This window comes from Dendronephthya gigantea, unplaced genomic scaffold (genome assembly GCF_004324835.1).
Source record: "Dendronephthya gigantea isolate DGI-Jeju-01 unplaced genomic scaffold, DenGig_1.0 000009F, whole genome shotgun sequence".
In the NCBI taxonomy this organism is placed as follows: Eukaryota; Metazoa; Cnidaria; class Anthozoa; order Malacalcyonacea; family Nephtheidae; genus Dendronephthya; species Dendronephthya gigantea.
Window position 1 is genome coordinate 2,227,003 of NW_021163019.1, and position 19,274 is coordinate 2,246,276.

Genomic DNA, 19,274 nt, shown 5'->3' on the forward strand with positions numbered 1-19,274 from the left:
ACCGAAGGATAAATTTGCATTATTTGTTGATGAAAAGATGTAATTTATCCAAGGATTTATCCGGACTATTACGGAGCGTGTGAACTTCTCGAGATGTAACGGTACAAAGGCGATCCTTGAAGAGTGAATGACTAGAATTAATCATTAAGTATTCATTCAATTTGCCTCTAAATGAAATGGCCTGCTGTTCGCATAGTCAACGTAGGATAGGCATGAACAATTTCATAAAGCATTTTACAACTGTATAATGATATTCTTATGCAAACAAAGTAGCATTAAAAACTAATCCAAAACGACTAACGTGGCTCAATATCAGAGGAAATAACTTCATAACTAGAGATATATCGTAAATCACTTCGTCAAGAACGTAGCGAAAACATTGATGAGGAGAAGACAAGTGATAATCGTGTAGAATACCCTTGAAGAAATGGCTGCAAGAAAGGACCACCATCATAGCAGGTTGAAACATTTCAAAGCACCAGTGGATTGGCAGCTGTTGGAGAAGGTTGGCGATGGTAGTTTCGGAGCAGTATTCAAACTAAAGAATGTAAAGTCGGGACACTTGGCAGCAGTGAAGGTGATAGTCTTACACGAACGAGCAATTGAAGACGTGCTACCCGAAGTGGAAATACTCAAGAAATTGTCGAATCAACCCAACATTGTCCAGTTTATCGGTGCGTTTAAATACAAATCAAAGTCGTATGGAGATCAGCTGTGGTTGGTTATGGAGGTGAGTAGGTTGTAGAATCAGACAAAACAAAACAAAGCAGTTCCTGCCATTCTTCAACCTCAGATAAGATAAAAGGTGCACACATTGTTAATTACACTTCGATCTACAATGGACTCTAAGATTTGCGATAACTTTTCAAGTAGTTCAGTAGCGAACCAGAATAGCTTATTGAGGAATTCTACCATTATCAAATCCAACATTTGAATATCTTCTCTGGTAGTCTGAAAATAGTGGAGGCCACTACAATGGACCTCCATGTTTCCAATATCAGCCAGGCAGTATAGTCACGGTTCATGACAGCTCAGGGAAGCGTACTTAACACCTGGAACGATAACCGGGCCGGCTTTAGAGAAAAGAGGATTTGATCAAGTGAATGCATGATAAATTGTTTCCGACAACACAACAGCAGAATGATATACGGGTGAGGTTTACTGTGGCAGTTTCTCGTCAACCAAGAATTGTCGTTTATAAGTCTGATTAATTTCCATGAAAAGCCAGTTAAAGAGTTTCACGAGAGAATAGGGAGAATTAATGAATTGAGAGATGTTAGAAGTTCCTCTACTGCTTCAGTCGTACGGAGGATTACCTGCGTAAACAACTTTGAGGAATAGTCTGCCACAGTTACATCCAATGACAATGAGAATTCCAACTACGCAATCTCAGAGTTAAACAACAATAGTTATTATATTGTGTAGTCCGAAACAAGAAAGGGTTAAATACATTGCACGATCTTTTTGCTGTTAGAAAACAACCTTTTTCAGTGTTGTCGATAATTGTTTTGAAGTTTAGTTGCATTTAACCAATGCCACGACCATTGACACATAGCAGACGTGCAACCTTTTTGTCACTTCGGCTTGCAAATTTTTCTAAAGACGAATGGAAGCCTACCCACACAATCTCATTAGTTGTGTTGACATTTTCCATCAAAAACGGCGGTGAGGAAAGCGGATCGAATAAAATTACAGGGAAGAGTAAACGAGTCTAGCAAATAACGTTGTTTTGTTTGAACCTATTGACATTTTAGGATCAGTCATATTTAGACTACAAGGATGTCTTGTGGTCAGATTTCGCCGAAATTTCAGTCGAAGCAATCGCCTCAGTAATTCTTTAATAAATTTTGGGTTCGTGTGATTCGACCTGCCACACATATCAAAGGATTTGCTCAATTGTAAAGATGAGCTTTCTTTTGGACAATTGCTGCTTTGTTAAAAATACTGCAATCCTGGACATATTATGATGGTGAAAAATCTTGATTACGTGCATGAGGGTTATTCTTGGTAGGCTCACTTGTGTTTGGAATATTTAAAGTGCTCAGCAACCAAGATATTCACCAGCCGGCGATCTACAGAACCTTGGCAACGACAAACAAACGGTTTAAGTATGCCGGTTGGGCGACTGCAGATCTATAAATAAACATGTATCAGCGTTGGCAACACTCTGGCTTCTGCTGGCAACATTATATGATATTTTCAATAACAATCTTTGTCTCCATTATTGGAGCATTGATGGCTTGTTGTGACCAGGCCCGGAGAGTATAGCTCAAAAACATAACCAGGACTTCAGGCTTTTCAGCAGCGGCCTTCGGCTTTGTCTGAATGAAACGCCGAAGTTCTTAACATGCGCTGCAACCTTGGGGCGGAAGCTAGTGCATAATTATCTACAGTAACCCTAAATCAAATATCACATCACAAAGCATCCTCCAGCCATCAATGAGATCCATTTCTAATCAGTGCATGGGCGTTTTAATAACATATATTAGGTAGAATTCAGGCTTATTTATCAAGACTATCACTATTTTACGATTCGTATGGGTATATTCTGCAGGAGAAGACTTTGTGCGTTTTATTTCTTTACGTGATTCGTTTTCCGAAAAACAAAAAGAGTCATTTTTTTGCAAATCTTTTTAGTTATGCCGTGGAGGATCGGTTACAACGCTGGTGAAACGTCTGTTACGAGCGGGCTCTCGTCTCTCCGAGGACCTCATCGCGTTCATAATTCACGAAACACTCAAGGTAGTTAACAAGAAATTTTCATAGCGAAGAAAAACTCGTCCTATTTGTCCTATTCCTTGGTTATTTCAGATGAAAATCATAGTATTATGAATATAAAATATAGTGGTAAGTTTTCATTACCTTTTCCATCAAAAGGGTTTGGAAGTTCTTCATCAGAAGAATGTGATGCACCGGGATATCAAAGGAGCGAACATCTTGCTGACGAGCAACGCTAGCGTCAAACTGGTCGACTTCGGTACGTCTAACTGAAAAAAAAAATATAAAAATAAGTTTTTACTCAAGTAACGGTAACGTGTTCTATTCAACATAAGAGTATATATAGCCTTAAATTGGGCCTCAACCGGTTGTACGTGAACTGGCGCAGTTTTAAAGTGGTGTTGTCTGAATCGAATATTTTTAGGAGTATCAGCACAGTTATCAAATTCCGAAGCTAGAAGGCATTCTTCGGTCGGAACACCATACTGGATGTCGCCAGAGGTATGGGTCACTATCACCCGTTATTTCCATAACGATTGTACAAAGGCTAAATTCCATAGTACAGGATAGTCTGCTAACCATACCAGCTTATTATATAAATATGTGCAATTTTTGTCCTACACAGGTGATAGCATGCGACCAGCAGTTTGATTACACTTATGACGCTCGTTGTGATGTATGGTCGCTTGGCATTACCGCTATCGAACTGGCCGATGGTGTTCCGCCCTTTGCCGAGGAACACCCGATGAGGGCTCTGTTTAAAATACCACGGTAACAAATTTATTTCAACTACAGTTTACCCTCCCAATTTTGCTTATACGTCCTCCACACACAAAAAAGTTTGTATTTGTCATTTCTTAAAGAATCTCTTGTTCTATGATATACGAAATCTTCGAAAACGTTTTGCCAGGTCTTTTGGGAAGGTCTTTCCATATTTATTAATCATTTTCTCTTTAGGAGCCCACCACCAACAGTGAAGAATCCTGCAAAGTGTTCGGCAACTTTCAACGATTTCGTTTCAAAGTAAGAAACACTGCATTCGAAATGATTTCTTAAACTTCACCAGGAAACCGATCGACTCTTTTATTCAACCAAAGGTGTGTTATCAAAGATTTTGAACGACGTCCAAGAGTTCCGGAGGTCTTACTTCACAAGTTTGTTAAATGGGTCCCACAGAAAAAGCGAGAGGTGAATGACATATAAGCACAAGTTTATAACAAGTTTATAACAATAATGAACATTCATCTATAACCGACATTTGCAGTTAACCAGTGGTGTTTGCTCTAAAAGGAAAGATTAGCAGGGTATTTCATAATAGGCATCGCTTTGTAGTAAATTTGCGTTTATTTTTTGATAGTTGCAGCAAACGTTAAAGAATCTTATGTCCACTCACTACGGAGCCCAGGAGGGTGTTGACTGTGAAAACAGTTGGCATCGAAGGTAAGAAGGCTACTTATGAAGCCAAGTCTAATATTTGCACAGGTTTTAAAGGTTTTTCTTCACAATTGCAGCCCAATAGGAGCTCATCGAAACCGATGGCGAGATCGCAAGATGCTTGGAGTGGACGATTTGGCTTCTCTTGAAAACCTCACTGAGGTACGAAGTGAAAATACTGCACTGTATTAACAATAAAGATCACCTGAACACCACTATTATCGCTGAGACAACACCACACATACCATCAACAACACTATAACCATGCACCATTAGCAATAGAATTTTTACCAGAAAGCTTCTCAATATTCTTCGCAAATTTCAGGAAACTATTCTAACGCATGTCATGGAACGATATTTGGGAGATCAGATCTACACTTACATCGGAGATATCCTTATTGCTGTAAACCCATTCAAATCGTTACCCATTTACGATCAACAGGTAATTGAGCGCGTGCGGGTTAACAGCGACAAGAAAACTTGCATGAGATGCAGAAGGATTGTTGGTTGCGACTTGCAAGTCCTCGTTCGTAACCAAGCCTCGTTGAATCGGAATTTGCTTCTTTTTCAGAACGTACTGAAATTCCTGAACGTTAACAAACAAGCAGCACCACCTCATATTTATGCCGTTGCTGCTTCGGCCCACAGATCCATGGTTATAAATCAACATCAGCAGGTCAGTTGAGATGATTCACCCACAAGACTTTCTCGATTTAGAATCGAGACCTTTTTTGACCTGGCGTCTGTTAGGAGGCTGGTCAGCCAACGAAGTCACCAAACACAGAACTGCCAGAAGTAAACTCACTGCAAGTATTTATACTCCGTCTTTTTAGTGTTGTTTAATAAGCGGCGAAAGCGGAGCTGGGAAAACCGTGTCTTCAAACTTTTTGGTGCAGCAGTTGGCTGAACTTGGAAAGGTGATAAAAAGAAATAATTTTCAACTATAGATATTAAAAGTAGAAAACAGTTGAAGCCTCTATAGCATTTTAGAGGCTTCTGAGATAACTGAATTTCTACCAACTTTTTTCTACAGAGCGGAAACAGAATGTTGGAAAATAGAATCCTACAGGTAAATTACGACAAGGAACCAGCAAAACTACCAAAGAATAAACTAATCCCATCGCACTTTGTTGGTAATGATCAGCACATCTTCCCTGAAGATTCCACAAATAATAAACTAAAAGATTCATGTTTCTTTCTTCTTGATGATATTCAGGTGAATCCCTTGATGGAAGCACTAGGGAATGCCCAGACTGGAATCAATGACAACTCAAGTAGATTTGGAAAATATCTTGAACTACAGTTTACGTCAAATGGAAACATCATTGGAGGTATGCTCGGAAAATAGCATTTAAAAAACAACTTTCTTTTACTGGGTTTTCTTTTGGGCCAGAGTCACGTTCAGCCGTTAAAAGTTAAAACCATATCAATACTTGTGAAAAGAATCGAGTAATTAGATCAATATTTGTCTTCTGTATGTTTCAGCGCGCTTAGCCGAGTATTTGCTGGAAAAATCTAGAGTTGTTTCTCAGTCAGAGTAAGTAGGATATCTAAGCTTTTCTTCCTAACTTATGCTGGCTTAGAAAGAATATCGAGTTAAATCCTATCAATCCTCTTGTATCCTACAACTAATTGTCAAAACAAATCTATTATTGCGTAGGGAAGAAAGAAATTTCCACGTCTTTTATTATTTTCTTGCTGGACTTTGGCGAGATGGAACACTTGGTGATTACTCTCTGAAGGTCAAAGGCAAATATAAGTAAGAAACAAATACAAGCTTTAGAAGCACAGAGTTAGCTATGATTTACTAAACATTTGAGTTTTTTGCTTGGGAGTTTTTACATGCGGCAATGAATCTCGCAGGTATTTGCAATCAGGAAAGAAAAGTTTGGAAGAAGCGGTGTTTACAACAGAAAACCAAAAAAGATACGTGGAGTTCAAGAAAGCGCTGAAGATCATTGGCTTCACTGCAGAGGTATTGATAAGAGTTGGCAAGCGAGATGTTTGCATGAGAGTTTTATAGATTATGGCCATGCCTAGCTAGAAGGAACAAGAGATACACAAAAGACCCAGGAACCGTTCTTTATATTCTATCATTTTAGGAAATGTCAACGTTGTTCTCTATCATTGCTGCAATTATTCATATCGGTGACATTGATTTTATCGAAGACAATTCAGACAGACACATGACTGCAAACAGCAAAGTTAGCAATTACCAACAACTGGAAATAAGTAAGTGAAAGTCTTGCGTCGGGGAGGGCAAGCTCAAGCTTTGGCAACAGAATACTTTGAGATAAACTTGAAGAAGAAGCGAAACAGAGATTGCGTAGGATTAACCCACGCGTGGACAGTGGGCTTACCGGATTTAATAGGTTTGAAATAAATTTCTTTTTTCTTATTTAGTCGCATCATTATTGAAAGTGAGTGCAAACGATCTGTGCTACGCTTTGATAACCAGCAGTAATGTCACGAGAGGTACGTTCATGATTTCGACCTGAACAACATAACGATCGATACAACCAATGAAACAATCATTTTTGGTGTTTTTTTTATGGTTCAGGTGAGACAATTAGTCGAAAGAATACTGTGCAGCAATCTCAGGACTGTCGAGATGCGATGGCAAAGGTGAGATTTCATCCTTTGTGGACTGTACACATCCTTGCCTGGTAACGATTATTACATGCATGGTTACTACAAACAGTTTTCATTTTTTGCCCGCACCGTCTCATATTTGTGGCTATTTAGGCGATGTACAATGTTTTATTCAGTTGGATTGTGGATAGAATCAATCAGTTGTTGGCTCCTGAGGACGGTTTGCAGTAAGTAAAGTTGTTGAGTGAATATCTGCTAACGAAAGCTGCATTGTTGCTTATCAGATAAAGTTAGTATAACCTAAAAACGATCCCACTAAAGACGTCTCTATGTATTCATATGTATACATATCAATTCACGGATATGTTTATAACAGCTTTTATTTCTCTTTTCTTAGAAGCAAAGAGTTCAAAATTGGTATTCTGGACATATTTGGGTTTGAGAACTTTTATCACAATTCATTCGAGCAGTTATTCATCAACATCGCCAACGAACAGATCCAGCATTATTTCAACCAGTATATTTTCACAATGGAAATAGTACGTACAGATCGCATTTGATTCTTTTATCATCGTAGTTTCTGAAGGATTTTTGATTTCGTTCAGAACGAATACCAAAAAGAAGGCATTCCAACCAGTAAAATCACGATGAAGGACAATAAACATATGGTGGATCTGTTTCTTCAGGTAATTTACCTCGATTCTTCTTCAGACATGCTAAGAGCTCAAGTAACGATTCACTGAAACATATAGCACCTATAATTTTCATATATTTCTCCTAGCGGCCAATGGGTCTACTAGCCTTATTAGATGAAGAATGTGGATTTCCTAAAGCAAATGATAAGACGCTAATAGGTATTATATAAAACTTTAAACAATCTTCATTGCTCTTTACTGTACAGCATTGTATTATATATTCAGTGATCCCCTACCAGGCCCTGTCATGTACTCTCCTGTCCTCTGCCGACCTTTTCAGGGTTGTCTTGTGGTATTCTATCCTCTGCTGTCCTGTGTTGTCCCATCCTCTGTTGTCCTACGTTGTTCTATCTCCTGTTGTTTTGTCCTATGGCTATGCTGTCCTCTGTTGCCCCGTGCTGCGTCGTGCTGTCCTCTGCTATCCTGTGTTGCCCTAACCAGTGTTGTGTTGCTCTCTGCTGCAATTGCATGCTTGAGTTTATTACAAATAATCTCCCATCTTATAGATAAGTTCAACAGTAACATTCAATCCGATTGCTTCACCCGAAGCAGGGATGTTAAACCTTCATTCACGATCAAACACTATGCAGGAGAGGTAACTCTTAAATAGACTAATGAAATACCCTAATGTAGCCAACGGCTTTGCTCTAGTTATACAATATCCTAACATGGAGTACCACTGCTTTGATGCGTGCTTTTATATTTAATATCACCCACAGGTATTTTATGATGCAACAGGATTTCTTGAAAAGAACAGAGATACAATGTCACCTGATATCGTCCACGTCCTGAGAACTAGTGGTATAAAGTTTAATTAATATTTAATCCTATTACTATTGCACTTTTATTCAAAAGACGGCCCAGACGAGGACAAAGTAACGAGAGCTTCAAATTCTACGCAATCACAAAAACTTTTTGTGTGGAATTTAAGTGGAGTTGATAATAAACGTTGCTTGTTAGCCCAGCATGTGAGATGATATCCAGTGAAGTGACTCGCGTTTAGCCGGGAATGAGAATTGATAAAGTTTCCTCATGAAAACTCTTGATTGCAAGCACCGTTCAGCTCTCAACCAGAATTAACAAGACAGTTATATTTTCTTTTAGAAAACATGCTTCTGAGAACATCATTCTCACAGGGTGCAATGTTGAGAAATGGTAAGGACGTCCTGGTGAAAAAAAGGATTTCATTTCGTTTCGTTTCATTTCATTTCATTTCGTTTCGTTTCGTTTCGTTTCATTTCATTTCGTTTCGTTTTGTTGCCCGCAGATTACCAGGGAAGGAAGCCGCTGACGTCACCGTATCGTGGGGGCAAAATGAATGGACAAGAACGAAAAGTAAGAACAAGAATCAAAGAGAAGCAAAACACCTCCCAGATTCTTCCTGGGAGAATTTAGGTTCCCAACGTCACTGAGAATTCTCGAAATTTAAGCTGGCGATATCTCGAGCAAGGGCCTTGATTTCCCAAGTACAACAGGAGAAAATATTTCTCTTTCCCTTTCAGGAGTCTATGATAATCGTGAGTATGCCGGCCGGAAAATCAACCAACTCCGTATCAAGAAGACAACAGACGCTTTCGATGAATTTTCGGGTAAGAAACCCCCCCCCCCCATAAAATTATGATTATCCGGGTAATAAGGTCGCTCTAACGTTTTCCCATAAAATGGCATTTTCAAAATGTTAAACCAACCGAATTATTAAGAAGATTTCTGACGTTTATCTTTATTTCCAGGGTTCTTTAGAGGATCTTCTATACCGATTGAACAAAGCCGAGCCACATTTTGTAAGGTGCAGTATGTTCTTTATTACGCTTTACAACGTGGTGAGAACTTGACTGAGGAGCTGGTTTATTAGTCTGACTCCAACTGGGCTTAAACTCGTAGAGCTAGGCATCACATGAATCCGGGTTCTTTGACAATTATATTAGGTTATCTACTCTTTTTATTGTAGGTGTATTAAACCAAATGATAAAAAGATGGCGGATCTCTTTGACCAAGAAAGAGTAATGACACAGCTGAAATACACAGGCGTTTTGGAAACAACTCGTCTGAGAAAAGAGGTCGGTTAATGGGGTCATAGGAGAAATTAAAAGTAGGAGGGTGAACAGCTGTGTCATGTTTTGCTTTTATGGAAAATTGATGCCAGACATAGAGAGAGATAGCTCTTCAATTTACAGTGGATACTTTACCAATTAAAACTTTAAAAAATTGAAAAATTAAAAGGATACATCTGGTTTCATATGGTGGTCATTTTAGAATCCTATTGAAATAATGATCTATCGACATGTTATCATTGTTTTGAGGTTATAGTACCATGGGGGAGGGAGGTTTGGGGGAGTTTCTACTTCCTTTTGTTTTTGAGGTTATCATCGACAACCTTCTCCTGTAATTCTTCAGTATTATTAGTTAATGTGTTGATTGACAACGATGATTGTCGGGAAATGCATCTAAATATACATTTTAATTATGTTGTTTTGTTTAGGGTTATTCAGAGCGCATCACCTTCGGTGAATTTGTTCGCAGGTATGTACGGGCCTTAAGACTTTCCTTCTGATCAGCTCCCGTACCATTTGCGAGGTTCTCAAATATTCCACCTCATTCTAACAGATACCAGCTCGTTTTGTTTCATTTGAACGAGAATGTTCGGGCGGATGCCTTGAGTTGCAAGGCGATACTTCGAGCAGCTGGCCTAGATCACTGGCTGGTTGGAAAGACGAAGATCTTCCTGAAATATTACCACGTCGAAAAGCTGGGCACAATTCTTGAAAAGTATCGACATTCCGTGATACTTGTTCAACGAGGTAGAGGAAGTGATGTGAAAGATAACACATCGACTTTGTTTTTACATGGATAGCTCTCTCTCTCTTAGTGATTCTTAGTCAATCAGTGCCCTTCTATTCCAGACGAACTCTTGGCGAAGGCAAACTGTAATTAATCTTCTTGCAATCACATGTCGCAATGAAACAGCTGCAATATGCAGGAACTAAGTGTACTTTCTACCCTGCTTGTATTATGTGTTTCATTTCATGATCATTGATTTAAAAATATATTCCGCAGCTGTTCGTGCATGGCTGCAGAAAAGACGCTTCAAGCGTGTTCGTGACAAAAGAAATGAAAGCGCTATAGTTTTGCAAAAAGGTGAGAAACCTTTTAACACAATCCAGCTGAAATACTCACCCTTCACTTGTCGTATTCTTGTAATTCAATGGATAAATCTTTTTCTAAATTTTCAGTTTACCGAGGACGACTGGTACGCAAGAAATATGGAAACATGCTAAACAAAAGAACAAGAAAAGCCATCGTTATTCAATCCGGTAAAGGATACACTCACCTATACAGAGTTTACCTAATTAGGTCGTATCTAAGTGCATTATCCGAGCTGAACTCATCTGATTTTTAACCCACAGCTGTGCGTGGTTGGCTGGCGGTGAGAAGATATAAAAGGTTAAAAGTTAAGAGGGAAAAAAGCGCAATCAAACTTCAAGCTGGTATGTGGAGGTGTTGGCTTGGTAAAATTGGGAGAAATATTAACTCCATAAGTTTGTATCCACAGGTGAACGAGTTTCACTAAAATGATAGTCGTCTGAGGCTGATTTACATTCATGCAAGAAAATAATGAAAACATTCTTTTCAGTATATACACTATAGTCTTGTATTTGAAGGCAAATGAAGACAGTAGTTTCTTTGTCCTTCGATATGTGTCTCGAAATTTGCAAAGTTGTGCAGCAAAGCCCGCCAAAATAGAAAGCAAAAGAATGTTTTAGAAGTGTCCTTATTTCAATGAAATAACTCCCAGTCTGAAAATTAAAGATTAGTCAGTAGTGGTCCCTTACAAAAAGATGACAACACTGCTGAAATCTGTCTTTTACTAGCTTACATCATTGTCACTTTTATTTTTTAGTGTTCCGAGGATATAGAGTGAAGATGTTTTTCCGAAAAGAACTGGAAATGCGCCGGAGGATGATAAGAGGTGAACGTCACATTTTATCTGATTCATCCACTCAACTTATAATACGCCTGAATATACCATTTTCCGGCGAATATGACCATGGTCGTATTTACCATTTTCCGGCGAATATGACCATGGTCGTATTTGCCATTTTCCGGCGAATATGACCATGGTCGTATTTGCCATTTTCCGGCGAGTATGACCATGGTCGTATTTGCCATTTTCCGGCGAATATGACCATGGTCGTATTTGCCATTTTCCGGCGAATATGACCATGGTCGTATTCGCCATTTTCCAGCGAATATGACCATAGTCGTATTTGCCATTTTCCGGCGAATATGACCATGGTCGTATTTACCATTTTCCGGCGAATATGACCATAGTCGTATTTGCCATTTTCCGGCGAATATGACCATGGTCGTATTTGCCATTTTCCGGCGAATATGACCATGGTCGTATTTGCCATTTTCCGGCGAATATGACCATGGTCGTATTTGCCATTTTCCGGCGAATATGACCATGGTCGTATTTGCCATTTTCCGGCGAACATGACCATGGTCGTATTTGCCATTTTCCGGCGAATATGCTAAAGGATAAATTGTTCGCCTTTTAGAGCAACACGAAGCAGCCGCCAAAAAAATAACTGCAGGTAATGAAGATATGAGATGAAGCTGTCGACTAGTCCAGAAGGATGGATCCAATAATAACATGAAAATAGGCCAAGGGTACCTAGAGCTGGATTGACGCACCGCTCGACTGAGCAGTCCAGAAATCTGGCTGAATTTCAAAGACACTGCAAGGTGATAATCACAGATGTATTTTATTTCCATTTTAGTTGCTCGTGGTTTTCAGGGAAGGAAGGAGTACGGGCGTCTTTTGGAGAAATCTTCTCAAATGGAAACAAAAATGATCTATTTCCTTCAACAGGTACTGAAGCAGTTGCACTTATGACAGAATACTTGAGAATGTATCCTAACATTAAATATACTTTCATCTCTTTAGGTTTCACATCTGTGCAACGAGTTTTATGGAGTGCAAAGAAAGCTGAATAAGCCAGTAAGATTATATTCTTCTTATATTCGGCATTTATACTACAGGTCAAACTTGATAAAATCTCCTCTAAAACTTCCAGCAAAGATATCTCACGATGAACAACATATGTCTTTATTTTCAAGGTACCCAAAAAAGATCGCTACACGGAGGAAATGGGTCTGACTATACCAATGTCACTCTTTGAACAAAGTAAGATTTACGACACAAGGCAAAGACCTGTGTTTAAATATTTCAGATATCAACTAGTCATTGTTTTGTCCTTTTATAAAAAAACTTCGTCTCTTTAATTTCGCAGATAAAGGGGTGGGAAAACCACGCGAAACGTTTCCCAAAAGACTCAACGGAGAGAGGTGAGAGAATTTTCTTGCTACAAAGACGAAGATGAAACAAATATCCGTTTCTTTAATTTGATGTTTTTATTTCCAGTGTTGCTGGCATCGAGCTTCTTGAAAGAGGGAATGAGACGAAACCATTGAAGGTTTGAACTTGATTAAGAAATGAAAGATCCACAATCGTATCTTAACTCCAGCTGAGGATTAGAAGAATTCCAATCAGTTTTACCCAAAGATCCATTGAAATTCACACCCTCATTCATTTTCTATGCCACTCAGGGAAGGAACCAGGACTCTTATGCAACAGTATCTGATATATAGATTTACTTTTTTCCAGGTAAATCCAATAGCTGCGACAAACCAAACAAAATCGGTAAAACCAAAACGTAAAACTCCCTTATCACCCAAGAAATACTCCGCAAAAATCGACGAGTCGGGCTACAAAATAAACCCGATATTACTGGAGGCGGAAGTGGAGACGGAAACGGAGATACGGAAACGGCGAGCAGGGTCGTTTCTCATTGATAGCAATCCGTTGGGACTGAACTACGATAACACAGTACGAGATAAGGAACCCAGAAGAGAGGACGTGGTAATTATTAACAACAGAAATGGACAAGATCGGGCAAGGAAGACCTCCAGAAACCAATCAAGTAATGTCGTCGTTAGGGAACCGTCACAAGCCGGTTACGTCAGACGGAAACCTTCGGAGTCGGGCAGAGTGACACAAAATGGAGAATTACATGAAGTAGAAGACGTCTCGGATTTACGAGCACGATTGCGAAGGACGGGACAAATAGAGGAGGGTTCGGGATTGCATAGGATAGAGCTTGCTAGACAACATTCACAACGTATCATTGATGTACAATAACAGGATAATGTACATTATCCTCGAATAATCTTCAATGGAGTCACTTTATGTTTGAGAAACACGGGAAAATAATATTGAGTTCACATCAACAGTCGCTCAACAACTCGACAATCTTATTCACGTCAATCCTACAAATCACATTACATAAATGCACGTAAAAATCTCATATTCTATATTTATTTAAAAGCGGATTACTTTATCCAGAAATGCTATTTTTATCTTTCTGCTTCATAATGTATTAGATTAGATTTAATGTACTAAAGATTTCGTAGGTATACATAATATATACACAATAATTTATAATTTGTAATATAGGTATATCATATATTTTCATATAAGCACGCTTGGCCATATAGCTACTACTGTATTTAATAAAAAAAAATAGATGTTCATAAATCATGTTTATGTAGTAAATTCATTCATTAAAAGTATATATATGCATTGCAAAAAATTTACGAAGAGGTCATCTATGCAATTAGATGAAGATGGTACAAAAAAGGGGAACAGACGAATGAATAGATAATAAGGTTGTATCTATTTTTCAAAATCGATAAATTCTAATTGATTTGTTTTTCTTGAGTATCTTTCAAAAATCTAATTACATTTCCGCTACAATATTGTCGGCTGTACACCTGTGCCAGAAGTACAGATTTGTACATTTGGTGATTTTTGTATTATGAGATTACTTCAGCAGCAACAAATAACAATCTCCAATCAGAGCAGGCGATAACAGGAATAACGTGAAAAACGAAAAAAGCGTTTCTTTGGCTTTGCAATAAGCGATATTACCTTACTGAACTGATGGTTTGAACTCACATTGCACATTCAAGGTAATTGTCAGGTAGTTTAGACACAAACCATGAGTGAAGCACTATATATTTCTTAGTCAATATAGGCAAGAGCTACGACAGTCTATTTATTGCACAATACCTAAACTCTGGACATCCACATTTGAGATATCATTTTTAGGAATAGTTCGAGCAAGAACCAGTATGTATTTCATTGTAGAATACTACATATGCACCAAACAACCACTTTTAAGATATCTTTTTCAGGTAGTCGGGGCTAGAACCACGGAATGTGGTTAATTGTTGAATACTACCTACACTGGACTAATACATCTGAGAAGCATATTTCAATTAGTTCAGATAAGAACCGCGACAGCTTTTACGAGAAAGAAAAAAACATCCAACTTACCAACTATATGCATTCCGCACATGCATTGGACAATTCATTGCAGTTGAACACAAATCGCGGCAGCTAATTCAGAAAAACAGAAAATATACGGCATCTAAACATAAATTTTCTATGGCACTATGGCATCCCTTTGCAGTAAACTGCAAACCTATATTCCCATAACGTGGGTGTTTGACACTATATATATATATGTAGCTTCTTATGAAACAACATGGACCTTGTCTAGACTTATTCCCCCACGATTTACTGTCTTCTGTTTTAACAGAAGCAAGTCCAGATCGTGAACAAAAAATCACGAAGGGAGTAAACATAATGTTCTTTCCATCACCCGAGCAAAGAATGATGTTTAACCTTCGTTATACATGTTTGGAGAAACAACATTTTTTCCTTTTCACAATATTTGTACAAATTTATTAATTGCTGCGAAAACAAGACGCAATATGAACGCGTTATCGCGCGCAAATCTAAACCCATGCAGGGGATAGTGGTTTGCGTACGATACAACGCGGTTATCTGAACTCATTGTTAGGGCGGTTGTTTGATGTTCCCGCGTATTTGCTTGAATTCTTTAGCGAGAATTGCGCAGCGGAATTCTGTTAATTATATGAAAGATTATATCATCCTCCCAGCCTGATGGGGCTGGTTTGAAACCCTGAAATAGGTAAAGATATTTTTAACGAGTATCGGTAAATCTATTCTTCTATTCGCCTGATTTACTGGAGACAAATGCAATAGTCATGTGTATGAAGAGAGAGTATAATACATGAAGTGATAAATAACTAAAGTTTCTTTCAGAATATGGACATTCATGCATGAATCATACCTAATTGCAAGAGCGCTTTTAATCTTAGTTAGTCAAAATCATGATTTGAAATAAATCGAAAAATTTGGGGTCGTTTTTTTTTTGCTCCAAACTGTAAACGTCCTGTTCAATCGTATATCACAAAAGCAGATACATATTCAGGATTTTTCTCCCCGAAATGATAAGTTCTGAAATCATGAGCAATGTCTTTATGAATGATATTATTAGCTATAACCACGCGGTTTCTGTAACCAGGTTTTCTGTCTCCATTCACGAAGTTTGCCATATCGCTACTGCATAGGCAATATTTTAAATTATATATAAGCAAGATTTAATCTTTCCTTCAACCAATGCAAAGGCGGTGCGAGTCCTGTTGGAAATGCGGGCGACTAATAAGCTGGAAAATTAACATGGGAGTTAAGGGAATAACTCGCTGATTGCCGGTACTTGAAAGTATATACACACATGCAGAGTTAACATACCGCGATACAGTCATATAAGAGCCCAAGAGATTTGCGAATTATAATCGATTGTTGAAGCAGTTTCATCGTTTAAATACAGGAGTTAAGAGAGTACAATATGATTGAATTTTATGTCTAACAATAGCTTTCAATTAGTTTCACTAGGCATCGTTAATAGCCGCGCGTACTGAATGCTTTCAAATTCAGGGGTCTTTGAAGAACCATTAAGGTATGGTTTTGTTTTCATTTCATATTGTTTGTAGATAAGAAACAGTGATCTCTTGACAGGCTATTTGTTTTCTCAATGACCTCGCATGCTAGTCAGCAGATGTCAGATTTTCCCTGCTCTTCCAACCAACTATATAATATATATAGAGGCTCTCAAATATGAAACGCCATAGATTCATATTTCATTAAAAACACTTCGCTTTTTTTAAGCATCTTTCAACATACCAAAGCTTGCAGGCAGAGGTCAGTTTCGCTAGCTTAAAATACAGAAATCTCACCGACATATAGATGCATCGATTACACTAAAGTTATCTTTCAGTTCGAATTATAGCGAAGGTATATATACAACTATTTGGGGCAATTATGAACTCGAGTTAAAATTACATATTGGTTTTACAGCATGCAGGTGCGGGAATTGTCTGCATTTGAAATGATGAATCCATCCATGCAAGCCCGCGATTACATTTTAATAACGGCTGGAAAAGGATAACACACATAACGCGCGTCCCGATTTGAGGAGCCAATTTTAAGCGTCGATGAAATCACACGGTTGGTTCGCGGGTATCTACACTGCTTTCGCGTCCCTGTATATACGCATTTTCATAAGAATAACTTCCGCACGAAAAACTACATCATTTCTGTCGAAATTAGATTGATTTTCGGCCAAAAGTCAAATTAATGAGATTGTTTTTGCTGCATCAATTTAATAATGCTTAAAATAAAATCTTATGCGCAGAAGAGAAGATTAAAAAGTCAATTAACATGCAGGATTTGTGTTTTCATAAATGAACAACTTTGAATTGGAAATATTTTATGGGCGAGATGTTTTTTTTCAAAGTCTCGGTTTTTCGTTTCATCTCGCTCCGAACTCTAAGCCATTTTCAATAGGCAACAACATGCATTTACGCCGAAAAATTCCATTTTTTTTTACAAAATCTAGAGATTTTCCGTTGTCTATTTGATGGGGAGGTCTCTTTTTATCCTACATTTGTGGGAGGGAAAAAAAACCTCCTTCGATAATCAATTGAAGAAGCCTTAACACTCCATGCGATAACGTATCTTGGTTATAGGAATGGCCAAGAACTCCCCTTCAGAGAAGCGAAAACATCTTCGGCACAAAGGATTCTATTAGGGACAATATTTCGATGAGTGAATGAAATGTTATACTCAATTGGGCAAACTTTGAACTCCAACATAATAAATCGCGTGTGTTTTTAAAAATTAGCTCGGAAAACCTAAAGCATGCATCTATATATCTATCTACATATACAGAATGTAAGGCTCTAAGTAAATGGTCTCTATAGAGTCTCATACAGCCATGGAGGAAGCTATGAACGATCGCTGTAGCTATTACGCGGTGTTCTGTTTTGTAAATTAGAGCAGTCTCTTTGTTATATATATTGGAAACAAGAGAGTGACATACATACAAAGATGTTTTAGTCTTAAGGTAAAAGTGTTGTCTTGAAATTAAATTGTTCAATTCAAGCGAAGTATACACGCTCTTCATAGTCTCACTAAAATCATTTTGTCAGCAAAATAATGCATACTCAGACGAAATTAAAATATGACGATTTCAAGAAATCGATTTCACATTTGTCCGATAATCGAGCATTTATCATTGTAATTATGAGTGTAAAGAAACCGCGTTTGTGGTCAAACAAAATGTAATTACGTTCGAACACGTATATATAAACACGGTGCATGGTGCAAACGACATATCCGAAAGAGCATCAATCTGAAACAGACGAGGCTGTGCATGCAAAAGGTTTGATCGAAACTGAATTCAATCAGCGCGAAGAGCAAAAAGTATTTCTAAAGAAGTTGGTTTGTTGTTTTTTGCATGGTCTAAAGTAAGTAATTCTTATCTCTATACCGAAATAGAAAATTACATGTTTTAGGAATCTATGCAACTTTTAACTAATCTTTTAAAAAAGTATGAAATTGCCCAAGGAAATGACCTTGACTATAATATAGATTTTCCTCGCGCGTGCAAATGTGATGTATGTAACGCAAATTCTCAACGGAGAAAATCTCTGCCGCCTTTTCTTCTTCAGAGAATTGTCAAAATTTGACACGATTTGAAATGTAAAACAAATCTTATTATCTTAAAATACAGTTTTTTACGAGCTGTACTATACCTTGAAGATCCATTTTTAGGTAAATTGAACTGAACTTATAAATGTAGTGTTAGCACTCAGTTTCTAAAGAAGAATATATTGCTAGATGACATCATTCTGCGATTGATGTTAACGTTTATGTGTAAAAAAGGCAATGAACCATTATAACAGTACGCCAAATAAAGAGAATAAGTCCTCGATTCATGTTAACATTTCTTTAAAGAAGAGAATGAGAGGCTATATATACGAGTGTGCCAATGAATGTTAGCATTTCTCTAAAGAGAAAAATGAGTAGTTGGCAGTCTAGAAATAAAGGGAACCATTCACAAATCCATGTTAACATTTCTTTAGCAAAGAAGTTAATTGATTATATAGCTACGACGAGAATCCCTTAATCATTTTAATACAATCTTCGAAGAATGCTAACCTTTGCTTAAGAGAATAGAGTGCAATGATTCGAGGAGTAGAGATAACCTGTCTTTGTTCTGCCGTAAGCAGTGTCAAAAAGTAACCAGCTTAAGTATTTTCTCATACATAAATCATTATTTTAAACATACGGCATATATTTTAAAAGAATACAACACATGCATTCTTCTTGTTCCAATGCCAAACAAAGACACATATGTCATTATATTAACGAGACCGACCTCAACACGAGTACATGGGATGTTAATAAAGCAGATTATTATTGAAGGAATGCCGCAGCGCATGCAGAGGGGTCTTAATAGAGCTGTGAACTCATTGAAAAAGTTGTAGATAAGCTTGAAGACACACAAGGTAGGTGAAGGCAGTAGATGTGCTGGTAATGGTTTTTTCGCTGTCGGCAAA

The 19,274-nt window shown here is 37.9% G+C and overlaps 2 protein-coding genes and 1 long non-coding RNA gene across 4 annotated transcripts in view; 2 read left to right on the forward strand and 1 right to left on the reverse strand.

The window, feature by feature from the left end:
- LOC114517843 (myosin-IIIb-like) lies at positions 1-13,652 on the forward strand. 2 transcript variants are annotated; one of them, XM_028537670.1, is made up of 44 exons: positions 1-730; positions 2,638-2,742; positions 2,878-2,977; positions 3,143-3,219; positions 3,344-3,489; positions 3,676-3,741; positions 3,816-3,906; positions 4,076-4,158; positions 4,230-4,314; positions 4,478-4,594; positions 4,724-4,828; positions 4,986-5,069; positions 5,186-5,221; positions 5,369-5,483; positions 5,638-5,689; positions 5,813-5,911; positions 6,016-6,127; positions 6,255-6,384; positions 6,556-6,627; positions 6,713-6,777; positions 6,898-6,971; positions 7,142-7,283; positions 7,350-7,430; positions 7,526-7,598; positions 7,946-8,034; positions 8,159-8,240; positions 8,544-8,594; positions 8,707-8,774; positions 8,942-9,028; positions 9,170-9,225; positions 9,388-9,496; positions 9,919-9,959; positions 10,044-10,237; positions 10,494-10,574; positions 10,670-10,750; positions 10,844-10,924; positions 11,338-11,406; positions 11,999-12,034; positions 12,221-12,312; positions 12,388-12,441; positions 12,561-12,627; positions 12,734-12,788; positions 12,865-12,916; positions 13,108-13,652. In XM_028537670.1, the coding sequence occupies exons 1-44, from the start codon at positions 428-430 to the stop codon at positions 13,639-13,641; spliced, it is 4,392 nt and encodes a 1,463-aa protein (XP_028393471.1). In that variant the 5' UTR covers positions 1-427; the 3' UTR covers positions 13,642-13,652. The 2 variants fall into 2 exon arrangements, with proteins under 2 accessions (XP_028393471.1, XP_028393472.1); XM_028537671.1 differs by lacking the exon at positions 1-730 and adding an exon at positions 1,495-2,489.
- Positions 2,049-19,274, reverse strand: part of LOC114517846 — a 21,344-nt gene continuing 4,118 nt past the window's right edge. The window contains exons 2-4 of the long non-coding RNA XR_003686437.1: positions 10,614-10,710; positions 2,863-2,987; positions 2,049-2,133 (exon numbers count right to left, since the gene is read on the reverse strand). This is a non-coding gene — a long non-coding RNA (uncharacterized LOC114517846). The remainder of the gene's footprint in view (positions 2,134-2,862; positions 2,988-10,613; positions 10,711-19,274) is intronic.
- The window catches only part of LOC114517844 (transcription factor Sp9-like), a 10,790-nt gene continuing 10,641 nt past the window's right edge, over positions 19,126-19,274 (forward strand). Inside the window, exon 1 of the mRNA XM_028537674.1 lies at positions 19,126-19,223. The gene's annotated coding sequence lies outside the window, so the exon portion shown is untranslated. The remainder of the gene's footprint in view (positions 19,224-19,274) is intronic.

Bases quoted from the DNA above. Each gene is read 5' to 3' on its own strand.
- LOC114517843 (XM_028537670.1), top strand. From the start codon at position 428: ATGGCTGCAAGAAAGGACCACCATCATAGCAGGTTGAAACATTTCAAA. The intron at 731-2,637 runs GTGAGTAGGTTG...AAATCTTTTTAG, and splicing joins AGCTGTGGTTGGTTATGGAG to TTATGCCGTGGAGGATCGGT. The intron at 8,775-8,941 runs GTAAGAACAAGA...TTTCCCTTTCAG, and splicing joins TGAATGGACAAGAACGAAAA to GAGTCTATGATAATCGTGAG.